This window comes from Pituophis catenifer, unplaced genomic scaffold (genome assembly GCF_029215685.1).
Source record: "Pituophis catenifer annectens isolate HBS135680 unplaced genomic scaffold, rPitCat1.0.hap2 SCAF_2, whole genome shotgun sequence".
Lineage (NCBI taxonomy): Eukaryota > Metazoa > Chordata > Lepidosauria > Squamata > Colubridae > Pituophis > Pituophis catenifer.
This window is the reverse complement of record NW_027256882.1, coordinates 164,606,274-164,622,877: the sequence shown is the minus strand read 5'-3', so window position 1 is coordinate 164,622,877 and position 16,604 is coordinate 164,606,274. Positions and strand designations below refer to the sequence as shown.

The following is a 16,604-nucleotide window of genomic DNA, read 5'->3' as shown; positions in this document are numbered from 1 at the left end:
AAAACTGAATGCAGTATTCCAGGTGTGGTCTTACTAAGGATTTATAACGCGGTACTAATACTTCATGTGTTTTTGATATTATGCCTCTGTTTATATAACCGAAGATTGTATTAGCTTTTTTTGGCTGCTGCTGTACACTGCTGGCTCATATTTAAGTGATTGTCCACTAGGGCTCTAAGGTTCTTCTCACAGTTACTGTTTTTGAGCCAGGTTTCAATCATTCTGTTCTTGTACCTTTGGTTTTTCCTGCCTAGGTATAAAATCTTGTTTTTCTCTACATTAAATTTCATGTTTTTGGATAGGGTCCATTGTTCAAGTCTGTCAAGATCTTTTAGATCCTGAGCTTGTCTTCTAGGGTGTTGGCTATTCCTGCCAGCTTAGTGTCATCAGCAAATTAGATGAATTCCACTTTTATTCCATCATCTAAGCCATTTATGAAGATATTGAAGAGTACTGGGCCCAAGATGGAACCTTGTGGTACACCACTGCTTACTTTCCTCCATATAGATGTAGGGCCATTAAGGACTAACTGTTGAGTATGGTCTGTCAGCCAGTTACAAATCCAACTGGTGGTGATGCTGTCTATCCCACATTTTCTAGTTTACCAAGAAGTAGATCATGTCTACTTTGTTGAATGCCTTGCTAAAGTCTAAGTATACTATGTGCACAGAATTTTGCTGGCCTACTAATTTAGTCACTGTCAAATAATGAAATAAGATTGATTTGGCATAATCTTTTTTATTTCCAAATATAGTTTCAAAAAGCATTCACCCAGTACAGTAGGCATTGAATGGATAATGCTGGTGGTAATTCAGGTTCCCTTCCTTCACTGCTGGAGATAAAATGTTGAATGAAAATCTTAAAGTAGGAAATATAAGCAATAATTCTGATACTGCTGAACTCTAACTCCCATCAATGGATCTGCTGGGAGCTGGATTTCACCTGTATCTGGAAAGCTGCATGTTGATCTAAAAGGCAACAGAGTTTGGATTAAAGCTGAGAGGTGGGATAATTTACATTTCAAGATGGAGCTCTCATGTTTTTCTTAAGTAGGTTAAGAAAGAAAGATAAGTCTTGTAAGTCTTGGAGGCAACCAAAGATTGTCATTTATACATTTTCCTGAGCCCTTTTCCCCTGGAATTTGAGTACCAAGAAGACCCATGAACTTGACACACCATGGATTTTTGTAGATGTTCTGTCTCTATTAGATGAGAGCCTTTGAACCTGCAAACCAAATTTTATCACTCTCAGGTAAGGAATTTCTAAATACAGCTTTCCATGGAGGGAGTTGAGAAGACGACACATGATGTCTGAATGTCCTTGTTGTCACAGCAGCAGAGTCATGTATATCTTTTTCGTACATCATTTTGGAAGCAAAGTAGGCTAGGGTAGGCTGGAAATAGTTGCTTATGGGTGGCAAGACCAGGAACGTGGAGTCACTAGCCCCCGGAAGGTCTTCTGAAAAAAGAAAATAATGAATATGTCAAGAGAAATAGAACAGCTAGAAGACAAAATGTCACGAGACAAAATGATACAAGGATTCCAGCTAATCACGTGCTTAGATCTGGGTCAGCAAGATCAGCCATATATATGTTCCAACATAATCAGGAGCCCATCAGCACAATAACATTCCCAGAGTCTCAGCAATGTTAAAGGGAGCACTGGAGACTTTGAATTGCAGGCTTAGCCTATTCCGGGATGGAGAATCTGGCTATGGCAGTTTTGCTTCTCAGGCCCCTCAACTCGTGGAGGGAACCCGAGGTAGCCCAGACTTGAAGGATGTTGCTTGTCAAAAGCTCTTAGACCCAGGATTTTCAATACTGTATGTTGCAGAGCACCTTTTGCAGCTACTGATATGAGGAGTAGAAAAAAAAAATGCTCTAACTCCCTGCAGGTGAGCATCTCCGATTATGTAGTAAAACAGGATCTTGCTATAAAACGTTACAGGATCCGGTGTTCCCAAAATGTGCTGGATTCCCAATTAGAGCCAACATACATGGTTGGCAACACGATGAGCATATCTGCTGCTCTCAATGGACCTTTCATTGTTCTTTTTTCCCTCTTTAGGGCTCCATAAAATGAAGAGAAATGAAGTGAAAATAAAACAATAAGAACTTTGCAACATTCATATATCAATAACAGGTGCTTTTCCCACATATTGAATGCCTCAAAATACAGCTAATGTGAAATAATTTTTTCTTTATTTTTGATTGATTGGAGCATTCTAATGTTTTAGAGCCAAAAGGTGACTCAGATGTAATCTTAATAAAGTAATATAAGGAATAATGAAGCAATCTTTAATTAAATAGTTCCAGCCAGGTTACAGAGGATTTTTCTCTCTTCTATTTTATCACTCTCTATATCTGAAAGCAACAGAAGTTGAAACCATTGTGCTCTCATTTTTAACAATACCTACTGTAGTTTCCACATCCATGCAAATATGTATTTTGGGCCTCTGTTTTCCCCAATATTTAACTTAAGAGCTAGTTTGGTATGCTGGTTCAGGTACTGGCCAAGAAACCAGGAGACTGTGAGTTCTAGGCTTCCCTTAGGGATGAAAGTAAGCCAGTCACTCTCTTTCAGCCCAGCCCACCTCACAGGTTTGTTGTTGGGAAGATAAGAAGCAGGAGCATTACATATATGTAATGCCTTGAGTTGAGCAGAAATAAAAGCAGGATAAAAATCAAATACATATTTATTTTGAGCTAGCATAGATACAGGTAAATAAGGCTAGGAATAGATAATGTGGGAAAAGAAGGAAGGAAACAGAAGAGAAGGATGACCAGCAGCAAAGTGGATGGAGTGAATTATACCGGCTATGACTGCACCATTGGGAGATTTGAAAGAACAAGTAGGCATGGATCCACATGGAGAAGATCTATTTATGTTGTAACTAGGAATCAGAACCAACTTAAAGTCCCAAATCAACTGGTCAGTCAGTTGGTCAGTCTGTCAAATTAATTAATAAGTATATATGGGTACAGACTATACCCCTGAGCTGCTATTAGCCATTGCCAATGCCAGTAGAATTAGAATCAGCTTTTAGCTTTATAACGATTTCATTTGCAAGTTCTTGGTGTTTCTGAATTCCCCACCTTCTTTACCTTAATTTTAGCAGCTAAGATATATGACATTTTGTAGGCTTGACCTTCTTGGAAGAAGAGATATTTTCATTAATGAAAAATAGTATGAAGATGGAACCCAAGATTTATGCTAACTCCACAAGGTAAATTGTCTACTCACCTCCTTGAGTGGACAGTGGACCTGAGCAAAGAACTCTTGGCCGTATAAGGAGAAAAAGATCGCCATGCCCAAAGAGAGGCATATCCATATGATGGTGTTCCAGAAAGGGCCTTTTCTCTTATCATTGAGAACAAAATTAAAGAACACTATGAAGACAAACAAAAAAAGGTTTGTTGTGTATATTCCAGCCACACTGAGCCAAGGAGTTCTCTCAGTTATTGATTTCTAATAACTCTTATCTACAATAGGAACTTTCCTCATTACCAAATCTAAAATAACAGCCATTTCCATTTTAATTACAAGACAATATGCCCCATCCCTACTCCCATGGAGGTAAAACAATTTGGGAAATAGAATTCTCAAAGCAATGCCCTTGCAGGTGAAACTCTCTGCTCCTAGAACCTAGGCCTAGGCTATTTTCTTGTTGCTCTTCTATCTGCGTCGTGATCATGACTAAAGCATCTGTTTTGAAAATGTGATTGGACTTCTGAAATAACAAAATTTTGTTTTCCAGTTATTAATTTTGTTTCTGCTCAATCAAACATTCTGTTCATGTTTGAGATTATATTTCCCCTCCTGTTGGACTAAAGAATCTTAATTTTATCAGGGAAGAACCACTGTTTACTGAGTCAATGACCAGTAAGATTTGAAAAAAATATAACACCAAAATAACTTTTTCAAGCATGAAAAAGTAGCCTCTATTCTAACCATACAGTGCATCATCTGGGGCAATAATACAATGCACATGGCTGCCTGGGGAATTCTGGGAGCTGAAGTCCACACATCTGAAAGTCACCAATAATTGAGAAACATTGGTGGGGGCTGGGGTGGATGGGGGCAGGGTAATGCCTTGAATCTTTTCTTACGGTTTAAGGTTAGATGGATCACAAGATCCTGACCGCTGGTTTAATATATTTTGAATAAATTGGGAGCAATTCTGTTATCTACTGATTGGCTAGAATCTACATAAGTTTTCATGCTCACCACGGATTGGCTAGAATTTGCATAAGGTTTCATGCTCGTCACAGATTGGCTAGAATCTGCATAAGGTTTCATGCTCATCGCTGATTGGCTGTCCGGACCGTGGGAGATTTAACCTGATGTCATTGGCTGGCTGGTCTGCCTGGGGCTCCTTAAAAAGGCGAGTTCCAGCAGCCCAGCCGGCAGAGCGAAGTCACACGTTGCTGGAAATAAAAAGGTGCTGAATTCACTAACGACTCTTGCCTGTTGCCTTGTGCCGATCTAACAAATTCCATCTACAAGTGGTAAAAAAAATTGTACCAAAATGGACATGAATGCGTGCCAATTGGGAACCACAAACCAGCGAAAGGGCAGAACAGAATAACAGTAGTATTTAGATTTATATACTGCTTCATAGTACTTTACAGCCCTCTCTAAGCAGTTTACATATTGCCCCCAACAATCTGGGTCCTCATTTTACCGATCTTGGAGGGATGGAAGGCCTTGAACTGCTCAGAATTCACCAGGAGCAATCCATGCCACATTATTTTTTAATGGACCTTGCTTGAATCCTCTGAGGGATGGTTTATTAGTCCATTTCCTGAGGCAGTACTAACCTCCAGTCATGGCAAAAAGCACAAACATGACAGGATAGAAGAAGCCAAAAGACAAGGTGAACATGTATTCATGGAAAACCGCTGACAAAAGGAAGACGATGAGCATAGCTCCACCTCGGGCTCTCCCTCCAATCAGCTGGAAGAGAAGGAGCACAGGTGAATTATAGATCTCATCTTGGTGTTCACCAATCAACAATGAAGATAGGCATCGAGAAATTACACACGGCTGGTTTACTTTATGGGGTAATATAGGATGGGTCTGGTAAGCTTGTCAGCCCTTTCAAGTAGTCCAGACAGTAACCCAATAATAGTACTTTTATTGAAAGGTTACAGAAATAGAATCTTGCCTTTATTTTCTAAACAATAAGGGAGAATCTCTTCTGAGATGTTATTCTACCCTCATTCCTTCGGTAGGCTGAGACATCTCCTTTTGACCATTGCCCCAGCTGCAGTTCTTCCTCCTGCCCCCAAAGATTATTCTCACAGCCCATTACAGTTTACCTACCCACAGAAAATCTTGATAAATATAGCAGTACAGCCAGTCGTGTACAATCACATTCCATGATCGAAAGTATGTCGAGAATGATGTGGAATTCCACCAGTCCTAGGCAAGGAGAATGAAATAAAGAGCATGAAAAACACAGAAATGCCAGGCTTGAAATGGGAACATCACTGTATTTTGGCAAGGAAAGAGACAATCCACCTTAGCTTGTCTGTGTACAGGTAGTCCTTGAGTACCTGTACACAAGGGGCGTGCATAAGTGCACCAGTGTGCCTACCATCCCTGTCCTAATATTCCTTTTTACTTACTCTTTTCATGTATTCAAATTGTTTATACTTTTACCTGTTATCTTATATATGCTTGACAAATAAACTTATGATTATGAGTTAAAAGGGCAATCGGGATTAGGATTTCCATCACTAAGTCAGTGGGGAAACCAGTGGGAAATTGCAACTCCCAAACAGGCAGGTAAGTGGCTACTGTCAGGTGTGGGAGAGCAAGGAGATGCACAGGGTGTTAGGGAAGGGGTGAGATCAAGGATAGGGGAGGGTCAAGGGGGGCATGAAAAGTTAGATTTCAGCCATTGAGAAGACATGAATGAACCACCATGTGGAGTCTTGCAAAGTCTTTCAGAACATGTTATTTGATCTCTCTTACAGTCCCTAAACATATATGTTTCTACAGGCAGTCTTCATTTAGTGACCACAATTGGGAGCAGCAACAAAGTTGTTAACCGGTCATTAAGTGAAACAGTTATGATATTTGCCTAATTTATTTATTGCCAAATTTACATGGCTGCCTATCTCACCTAAAGTGACTCCGGTGCCATATGATAAAAGCAAAAATTAAAATATTTTACAAGCCCATTAAAACAATTAGCATGGAAAAAATAATGCTTGCAATCTTAGTTCTACTTTGTTTTGCTTTACAGACCTGCAGAGGCTGTAAATGTGAGATTTGATCATAACTTTACTTTATCATCAAATTGTAATTGCACCCAGTTGCTAAATGAGGGACCACCTGTATTTATTACTTTGATAACAATTAATCAGATAACAATTAATGTCAGCTTCTTCAGTACAGTTGTTTTAGGAAGATGAAATTTGCTTTTCTTTCAGAGCCATAACCTCTCAGAACTCTGTGCGAAGTTTTTCAAACTGTTCTTCATGGCCAATGGACCATTCAAGTATATCCATGAGATGCAGAAATGGACAGACTGACATTAAAGATAAAGGAAAAAGAAGATACAGAGTATTTTCGAACATGGGATATGTTTTGTAAATGATTGGATAATAGAGGTAGAAATTAGGAGCTGGAAAAGTATTATTATGTAAGCAAATTGACCCAGACAATACACTGTTCACAAAGCATTTTTGTATGTTAAATGAAAATGTATAATCCAGACTTCCCATACTGTGTTTTTCTTGCAACCTCCCCCACCCCTTGTCATCACCTTATAGAAAGAACGGTCTGCAAAGCACAGGATCTCAGCAAATATGTTTTGCCAGCAATCTTGTAAGAAATAAAAGCCCACGAGTAGACAAGATATCCCTGAATGAGAGAGATAAAGGGATACATTAGTTCTTCCCACTTTTGGAAGAAAGAAGAGATTGAAAACTCAATCAGTGTTACAGATTTAAGACAGACAGTTGCAAATCAAGTTAGACTATTAGGTTAGTATCCTAATGGAATGTCTACAGAGATTCTCAATCACTCAGGTCATGGTTGTCACAAAGGTGCTTTACAAAAGGTAACTTGACTTTTTTTTTTTTTCTTGAAAATGTTTCACTTCTCATTGAAGAAGCTTCTTCATTTCTGAAAATGAACTAAGAAGCTTCTTGGATGAGACATGAAAAGTTTTCACGGAAAAAAACCCAAGGAAGTCCAATTGTCTTTTTAAAGACAATTGGGGATATCCAAGTGATAGAAAAGCAGAATGGCCTTTACTACGTTATTTTTAGTTTCTGTTGTTAGAAACTACCTTGCTTAGTGGCAGTTTGCAATCATGATGGTGATGAAAAACCAAATTGTGCAACCAATCCTGACATTTATAACCTTCAAAAGTTTGTAAAACAAAAGAAAGCTCAAGTAATCTTACCACACAGTTATGGCATTGCTTAGCAACCACTTTACTTAATGTTCAAGTTGCTGGTCCCAACTGTGGTCACTAAACAAGGACTAACGTACCATGGCACTGTGTGACTTGAAAAGATCACTTTTTGTGTGATGTACCTGTTTTTAACTAAGGCTGTAGCCTGCATTGTTGAAGATTTAGACACCTACACATTGATGCCATTCAGCTGGTGTCCAACTGGAGTCACAGACACTGACACGAACTTGCAATTTTATATAAATAAATATATTTACAGTAAATAAGAGCACTGTCAGGTAAATCAACACAGCAAAAACATCATGAGGTAAATCGCAGACCGCATACACAGCACACACAGGAAAAGGGTGGGAAACAAGGAAACTCTCCCCTTACTCTCACAGCAACCGATTACAGCTCAGAGTCCCTCATGTAGTGGCCAGCTCTCTTCAACCAATCAGCTAGAACTGTGTGTTCTTACTCATTGTCCAACCGCTCCATCTATTAAATTTTAAATATCTTAACATATTTTACTTCCTGTTGTTAGCAACTGCCTTGTTTAGTCACCGTTTGCAGTCATGACAGTGATGAAAAATCTAATTTTGGAACCAATTCTCACATTTATTTATTTATTTATTTATTTATTTATTTATTTATTTATTCATTCAACTTGTATGCCGCCTTTTTCCGAAGACTCAAGGTGGCTTACAATGCATTTAAAAACCATATACAAAACATTAAAAGTTAAACCATTAAAAACAATTAAAATCCATTCACACCATTCATGGCCGGATCTTGCCAGATTGCAACAGCAAGATCAACGGCCCCAGGCCTGCTGGAAGAGCCAGGTCTTCACCACTTTTTGGAAGGCCAATAGGGTGGGGATGGTCCAGACCTCAGGAGCTAACTGGTTCCAGAGAGCTGGGGCAGCCACAGAGAAAGCCCTTCCCCGCGGGCCTGCCAGCCGGCATTGTTTAGCTGACGGGACCCTGAGGAGACCAACTCTGTGGGATCTGACCGGTCGCTGGGAGCTGTGCGGCAGAAGGCGGTCTCGAAGATACCCTGGCCCTGAGCCATGTAGGGCTTTAAAGGTAATAACCATCACCTTGAATTGTGAACGTTCAAAAGTTCGTAAAGCCAAAGAAATCTGAAGTAAGATCACCACAGTGTTAAGGCATTACTTAGCAAACACTTTACTTAATGTTCAAATTGGTGGTCCCAACTGTGGTCACTAAATAAGGACTAAAGTACCATGGCATTGTATGACTTGAGAAGATCAATTTTTGTGTGATGTACCTGTTTTTAACTAAGGGTGTAGCCTACATTGTCTAAGGTTTAGACACTACAAATTGATGGCTTTCAGATGTGTGAGTCCACCATTATAATTATTGTTGGTCACTGTCAACTAGATTTTTTGACTGTATAAGGCCTTTTTGTCCACCTATTGAGTCCTTCCAAGGGACCTGGGATAGGCAGATGTTAGTGTTTGAGGGTGTTAAAGGTATTGTTGGAGGATATAAGTTGCTCCAAGCAAAACCGGCTTTTGCAATTGACCGATAGTGGTTTTGTCAATGCTGATGGTGTCCAAGTTGTGCTCCAAGGAAGGATGATGGATTTTGACAATTTGAACAGGACAATGTTCAAAGGGACCAGCAACTTGAACATTAATAATTGAGGCAAAAGCAGAAGAAAAGAGTAAGTATTTACAGGTTGCGAAAGCCCTTTTACAGGAAACAGAATCATTCAACAATGAATTCATAAAGACTACTATGCTTGACTTTTGATCTATTACACATACTTTCATCATGAATAAAACGAGCAGCCTGGCAGACCTACATCATCATTTTCTGTAGCAGTTACATATAGGCCAACATCATATATATTTTGGGTTGTGGCATGAGGTAACTGTTTATTTATTAAATTTATATGCTTGCTATCCAAAATAACTCTGGATGGCTGTGTACCACTTAGCTGGTACATATAGTCCTGGTCGTATGTCCACAATTGAGCCCCAAATTTCTATTGCTAACTAAGTGAGACGGTTGTTATGACTTTTCCTGCCACAGTTTTTATTTTAATATTTAACCCCATTGATTTTGCTGGTCAGAAGGATGCAAAAGGTGATCACGTGACCCCGGGACACTGCAACCATCATAAACACATGCCAATATTTATGGCATGCATTTTGATCATGTGACCATGGAGATGCTGCAATGATAGTAAGTGTGAAAAAACGTTTATAGGTCACTTTTTTCAGTTCTGTTGTAACATTGAAGGTCACTAGAGAAATGGTTGTATGTTGAGAGCTACATATAGTAGGTCTCTCTTCACTTTCTCTAAAATGTGATAAATCAGCCTGATTCTGTTTGAGGCTCTCCTGTTTCTTCTACTGGATGAGGTCAACGTCCCAGTTCCATAGCATTACCGCTTAATCCCATTGCATGAATGAAATCATAATTGTTTCCACATACCGGGTATTACTGTATCAAAGATGGAAAGCAGCAGGATTTTGATGGTGAAGGGCTGCTTATGCATGTTGCTCAAGTTAGGAATGAAGTAGTATTTTAGAAGGAAATTCACAAAATATATACTCGCCAGAAACTGTGGGACAGAGAGAAAAAACTCTACCTTAGTGATCTATACTGGCATCTCAGTGTTCTGGCAATGCATACTGGTTACTAGCTCTCAGTTATGACTAAAGAACAGCTTTCTTTTGGTCTATGATCTCAGAAGCTGGATTTGGCTGCCATTTTAATGTCCTACAATGCAGTGGTGAAATCTAAAAATTTTCGCCACCAGTTCTGTGGGCTTGGCTTGGTGGGCATGGCCTGGCAGTCATGTGACCAGGTAGGCGTGGCCAACATGACATCACTCACGTCACTCTTTCTTTCTTTCTTCTCTCTCTCTCTCTCTCTCCCTTCCTGTTTGTTTCTTTCTTTCATTCTCTCTCTCTCACACACACGCCTGGTCTGAGCAGCGGCTGCTGTGGGAGAAGGAAGAAAGTGCTCTGGGAGGGAGGGCGACCCGGCCTGGAAGCGGCACATACCCCATCATGGGCTGGATGCAGACAGCAGGACCCGAGGCAGAGGGGAAGGCAAGTGGGCAACAGTCAGCCAAAGGCCCCATGGAAGCCAAGTGCACCAGGTCCAAAAGGCGAGTGAGTCTCACCATGTTCCCCCGAGGTGCCTCTTTGGCCAAGTGCAGCGGGTCTCCCTTCCCCACCACCAGCGTCGGCCTTACATCTGACTGTCCTCCCGGGGCTGCCCATGCACATCCCAGTGGAGCAGCAGTTTCGGCTCCAGCAGCAGCGGCAGGAGAAGGAAGGAAGTGAGCGGCCCTCTCAGCGCCGCTGCCCCTTTCAGTCCCAGCGCAATGGTTGCGTCTCCCCCAAGGGCCACCGGGTCAGCAGGAAGCAACTTTCTCCCATGCAAAGGCTGGATTCCTACCATGAGTGACAAGAAAATCTAATCGGTCCCCAGGTGGGATGGGGAGGGTTTCTCTTCCTTCCTCGTGAATTAAAAACCCACGTTAGAGCTGCGGAGGAGGAGGAGGAAGAGGGGGACTTGGTGCACAAAAGCTCCAAAGGCCGTGCAAAGTTGCAAACCTCGGGCGAGCTTGGAAAACAAACTCAATGTACCCCGCAAGGAGGAGGAGGAGAAAGTTGCAGTCATCTTGCCTTCTCTCTTGCCTCTTCAAGCCCTGCCCAGCCTCAAAGTTGGCGGAGGAGGAGAGGAGGAGGAGGAGGGCTGCTTGGTGTGATGCCTGCATTTCCTCCCACCCCTTTGCATGGGCAGTATCTTGGCCTTGCAGCTGTTGTGGTCTGCCCTGCGCAAACCATGGGTGTTGCATCGGGGTACTGGAGGCGAGCGGAGCCGCAGAGCAGTTTTGCAGAGGAGGTAGAATAGTGCGGCGGCGGCTGTCCACGCCCTGTTCCTTGCCAGTCAGACAGGAGAAAGGGGGGAAGGAGAGAGGGAGAGGGTGGCTAGGTCTTCCTAGCCTTTGCTGGGTGCTCTCCCTCCTTCTGTTCCCCCCAATTGCTTCCGAAAGACGCGAGAGACATTTCAGGTAAAGGTAGCAGTCTCTGCATCTCCCCCAAGGGCATGGGGGTTAGGGTTAGCTGGACACCAACCTCAGAAGGCAAGTGGATGTGGGGGACCACAGGAAAGGCAGCGAGGAAGGCAGGCAAGCATGGCAGGGCTGCGGGGAAGGGAGTAGGCTGCTAACTCCCTTCCCCATAGCCCTGCCATGCTTGCCTGTCTTCCACATGGCCTTCTGCTTGCCTGCCTTCGCAAGCTGGCCACAGGGATGCTGGGAAGGCTGCGTGGAAGGATGGAAGCATGGCAGGACTATGGGCTGTGGACCAGTTCGGGGACATGGCCAGCCAGTGGTTGCTGCCGGTTTGGCGAACCAGCACCAATCTCCGCTACTGGTTCGCACGAACCGGTAGCATTTCACCCCTGCTACAATGCCCAAAAGCTGTCCTCCAACACCAGCCCTTCTGTTTAGTTTTAGTCAATCTGTCATAGATTTCTGCACCACTCATTTCCTGAGTGCTTCTAAGTTTCATCAACTCTGCTCTCTTTCAAACCCCCTTTTCCTTTTGTTTTGCTGTCGGAGATATTTGAAAATATACTGTTTCTATATATTGTTATATAGATTGTTAAATATATTGTTTCTAAAGTTTTAAATTTAACATCTCTTAGGAAAGTGATTAGGCCACCTAATGAGAAGGAAGGACTCACTGGAGAAGAGCCTAATGCTAGGAAAGATTGAGGGCAAAAGAAGAAGGGGACAACAGAGAACGAGGTGGCTGGATGGAGTCACTGAACCAGTAGGTGTGAGCTTAAATGGACTCCAGAGGACGGTAGAGGACAGGAAGGCCTGGAGGAATGTTGTCTATGAGGTTGCGATGGGTAGGACATGACTTCACAACTAACAACAACAAGGAAAGTGAACTTATTTGCATCAAGTATGATGTTACAACACATTCACTCAAGACTAGAGAACTCTGGGAAATTTAAATGGTGGCCTTTGGTCACCAAGGGCTGCTTAAAACAGTATTGCTATTTACTACCTTGGCCAGCTAAGATACCTTGAGGTTCCCAGTCCAGCTAAGTCTTGTGCGAAAATCCAATAGTCCCTAAACACATTTCTAATCCATAGAGAGGCCAGATAAAATTAACCAGCCAATGGAAACTTAATGTGTTTCTCTCACCTCAACCAGTTTTCGGATGACGTAACTCCAGCGGATGTATGGATCTCTATAAGGAAAGGAGTAGGGATAGAATTGAGATATGATAAGAGAGCAGTTCTCTCTTCTTGGGAAACAACGTTGCTCTGCGGGCATGCATCTCCTGAAGCCCATTTTGCCCATTTTTTTCTCATAGAGCTGAGAAATCAGGGAGCCCAAAAAAGCAAAGATGATATGCAAGGAATTACCTTGGATAGCTCTTTCTGTAGATTAAAGTAGGGCAGAAGAGAAAATACAAGTAGGTTGAGAATTCAGGAGGGCTTACCTTCCCTGGAGTGGGGGGAAAAAAGCAAAGGAATGGTTGAAGCTAGGTAGGAACAAATAGAGAAACAGCAGTTTGTACGCTGAAGAAATAGTTGCCCTGGAGCATACATGCTCAAGTGCAGGCATCTCTTCTCTGCATATCATTTTAGCAGGAAGAATGCAAAGCTTTATGTGTACGTGATGATAGAAATATCAATAGCAGTTAGACTTATATACTGCTTCATAAAGCTTTACAGCCCTCTCTAAATGGTTTACAGAGTCAGCATATTGTCCCCAACAATCTGGCTGCTCATTTTACCAACCCTGAAAGGATGGAAGATCAGCCTTGAGCTGATGAGAATCAAACTTCTAGCAGTCAGCAGAATCTGCCTGCAATACTGCATTCTAAACATTGTGCCGCCACAGTTCTTCTTATTATGATATTTCTTATGTACAAAAAATAGTTAAGGTGTGATACAGGATGCAGAATTCCGCTTTCTGAAAATCTGCCTCCATAGGTATACAAAAGCAACAAACAAGGAAAGCTTTTCTTCCATGTATTCATAAGGATTCAGTATATATAGGGAAAAAATGCAATTAATAAAATCTTGCACTATCTGTCAGATTTTTTTCTTAAATTTTTGAGCTGCTTTGTATTCTGATAAGAAAGACAAATAGATAGATAAATAAATAAATCACCTATGTTCTGCAGCTCTTCATGCAAGATAAGTCTGGCAAATAGGAGAAATTGTGATTTGGTGAGGGATTTGGGGAAATTTACTTGGCCCAGGCAAGAGGTTTCCTTTGCTTTGCATCCATATTACATTGTTACCTTCCCACTAAGGTGGTCCCTATTTTTCTACCTGCATTTTTACATGCTTTCGAACTGCTAGGTTGGCAGAAGCTGGGGCAAGTAATGGGAGCTCACTCCATTATGTGGCACTAGGGATTCAAACCGCCAAACTTTTTGATCGACAAGCTCAGTGTCTTAGCTACTGAGCCACCGCATCTGCTGCAATTATAGAAAATCAATTTGGGGACTATGTGGGCAACTTACAGCCATTGTAATCATCACTAAGAGCCTCCAAATCAAACTCACCAACTTGGTTCCTGGCATGGAGTAAAGGAGGCATTGATTCTCGCAGAAATGAGTAGCTTTTCATTAGGAACCGGACCTATGCCAGAGAGAGAAATGAGCAAAGAAAAAGCGTGAAGTTGAGCGCTTCAGACTCTGTCTGTCTAGACTTTTCAGTCAGAAATGGCCCAGGGGTTAGTTCTGCTTACCTTTACTACCGGTTCGCAACAGGAGCACGCATATGCTTCTGCACTTGCACAGATCACCCACGATGATGTCGTGGCAGGTGAGCGGAGCCTCCCTCCGGTTTTACTACGGTTCTATAGAATCAGACCGAACTGGGAGCAACCCACCACTGAAATGGCCCCTACTAACTCATTTGGCTAACTGTCAGCTATACTGCCTGCTGATCTTTCTGCTCAACTTCTTTTTTTTTATTGAAAAAGTTTTTCAAATACAATTTTTCCCCCTTTTTTCCCCTCCTCCTCCCTAACCCCCCTCACCCTCCCCACCCCCCATGGCTTCTCCACAAATAAAATCCAGATTGATATCAAATTATATAATACTTTACCATCCTTTTAGACCACCCCCCACATGCTAACCATTTCTTTCTAACATTGTTATTATATCTCCCCTATACTATACATTTCAAAGCAACCTTCAGCTATAAAACTATATAATAAATCCTAATTTGACATTTACTCAATTTATAATCTACCCATTTCCTCCCCCATACATATATCTCCTAATTCAAATCTTTTACGTATATTTATATCTAAACATAACATCCCTGTTCCTAAACTATACAATCAGTAACCTAACCCGTCTCCACCCATTTTCCTACAGGTCTACCATACATGATATTTTTAATATCTTTGTTCTTCTGCCCGCACCACACAACTAAAAAATATTTCCATATATGAATAAAATCCTCAGATGACTTTAAATTTATAATCCATATAGTGTCTTCTGTAGCGTCTTTCAACTAGATTATTAATTCCATCGCCCATGTTAGGGTAACATCAGGTTCAGCTTCCAACAGTATATTCAGTATCTTCCATTACCAAGCTTCCAACAGTATATTCAGTATCTTCCATTACCGTCTGCCCCCATCAATAGTAAGTATTTTCGTATATAAAAAACCACCCGAGTGACTTTATATTTATATTCCATATGGTATCTTCTGTAATGTCTTTTATCTAGATTATTAATTCCAACCACCACATTGGGGTAACAACCAGATCTTCTGCATGCCCCAATCCCATAGTTCTCTTGCCTTATAGCTCAGCATATACGTAATCCATTTTTCAAAGAGTCCAAAATAGAAAGTTCCAATCCACTCAATCAGAGGCCATCTTCCACATCCCAAAAGCACCAGCACTGCAGAGATCTGCCACTCTCCTTAAAATAGTATAAGTCAATAATTTGCCTCAATTCCCGCTTATTATATTTAGTCGTCTCTTCAATAAGTGGCATTAGACTGTTGTTTAATTTAAATTTTTTTTAGTTTTGTAGAACCTGCTTCTTCTTTTCTTAACTTTTTGTGGTTTAGATCTTCATCCTAGTTGCCTTTCTAAGACTTGTATGTCAGTTGATTGAGTTCCATGCTGGTCTGTAACTTGATAAGACATCTCATTAGAATCCAAAGCCGCCTCTCTTATATTTATAGGTAATCCAGCTATAACCTCTGAAGGAGAATCCAAAAGCGGCTCGTCCAAAAAGGCCTCTGTAACTTGTTGTTTTTCCATAACCTCCATCTCCATCTGCTTAGCCTGAGTTTCAATCTCTTGTTCATTTTGCTTTTCTTTATTCCCCTCCTGTGTTCCTGACACTGATGGCATACGTGGAGATGTTGGATCCATTTTAAAAACCTTGTAGTAAAATTCTTCCGCTTTTTCAACAGTATTTAATTGATATCTTTCTCCTTGGTATCTCAATATTATACCAACTGGAGCATCCCACCTAAATGGGATGTTTTGTTTTTTTAGCTCAGTCACCAGAAATCCAAATTCCTTTCTATCTTTTAACATCTTGGACGGCAGCTCTTTATATATCCAAATCTCCCTTCCATTCATTTCTAGAGTGGAGTTAAAAGACTTTTGCACAATATCATTTCTTATTCCTTTATCAGTAAAGTAAATCACCACATCTCTAGGCAACTGCCTTTGCTTTGCAACCCAAGAGTTTATTCTGTAGGCCTTATTAATCTTACAGGATACCTCTTCAGGACTAATCTTTAAAATCACAGCCAGAACTTCAGCAGACATCTTTCTCAAATCCTCTCTGTTATTTTCCTGTATTCCCCTCATTCTGACCGCAAATTCCATGGACCTATATTGCATCATTATGACTTCTCTTTCAATCCTTTGTTTTATATTATCTGCATTGTAAGTCTTGTGGTCAGCTTTCTTTATTTTAGGCTTTACTTCTGAGCTATTTTCTTGAATATTTATCAAATCATTTTCAATTCTTTGTATTTTATCGTCCAAATTATAAATCTTATCATCAGCTTCCTTCATTTTAGAATCTAATAAATTGGTATCTTTATCCATCTTTATAACTATTTCTGAAAAAGTTTTAAAAGCTGTTACAATCTGTTGTTTCAAATTATCATACTTTCGTTG

At 41.0% G+C, this 16,604-nt stretch overlaps 1 protein-coding gene across 6 annotated transcripts in view; it reads right to left on the bottom strand.

Annotated features, from left to right (window-relative positions):
• Window positions 1-731: 731 nt before the first annotated feature.
• Window positions 732-16,604, bottom strand: part of LOC139310744 (sterol O-acyltransferase 2-like) — a 37,874-nt gene continuing 22,001 nt past the window's right edge. For 4 of the 6 annotated variants that reach the window (XM_070934959.1, XM_070934960.1, XM_070934958.1 and 1 more), the window contains 9 exons: window positions 14,005-14,080; window positions 12,851-12,932; window positions 12,627-12,672; window positions 9,883-10,012; window positions 6,776-6,873; window positions 5,326-5,424; window positions 4,821-4,956; window positions 3,244-3,389; window positions 732-1,458 (listed from right to left, as the gene is read on the bottom strand). In XM_070934959.1, the coding sequence (XP_070791060.1) occupies window positions 1,408-1,458; window positions 3,244-3,389; window positions 4,821-4,956; window positions 5,326-5,424; window positions 6,776-6,873; window positions 9,883-10,012; window positions 12,627-12,672; window positions 12,851-12,932; window positions 14,005-14,080 (864 nt within the window). In that variant the 3' untranslated portion in view covers window positions 732-1,407. Of the gene's footprint in view, window positions 1,459-3,243; window positions 3,390-4,227; window positions 4,500-4,820; window positions 4,957-5,325; window positions 5,425-6,775; window positions 6,874-9,882; window positions 10,013-12,626; window positions 12,673-12,850; window positions 12,933-14,004; window positions 14,081-16,604 lie in introns of those variants that run through there. The other 2 variants (XR_011599901.1, XM_070934961.1) reach the window with 2 other exon arrangements.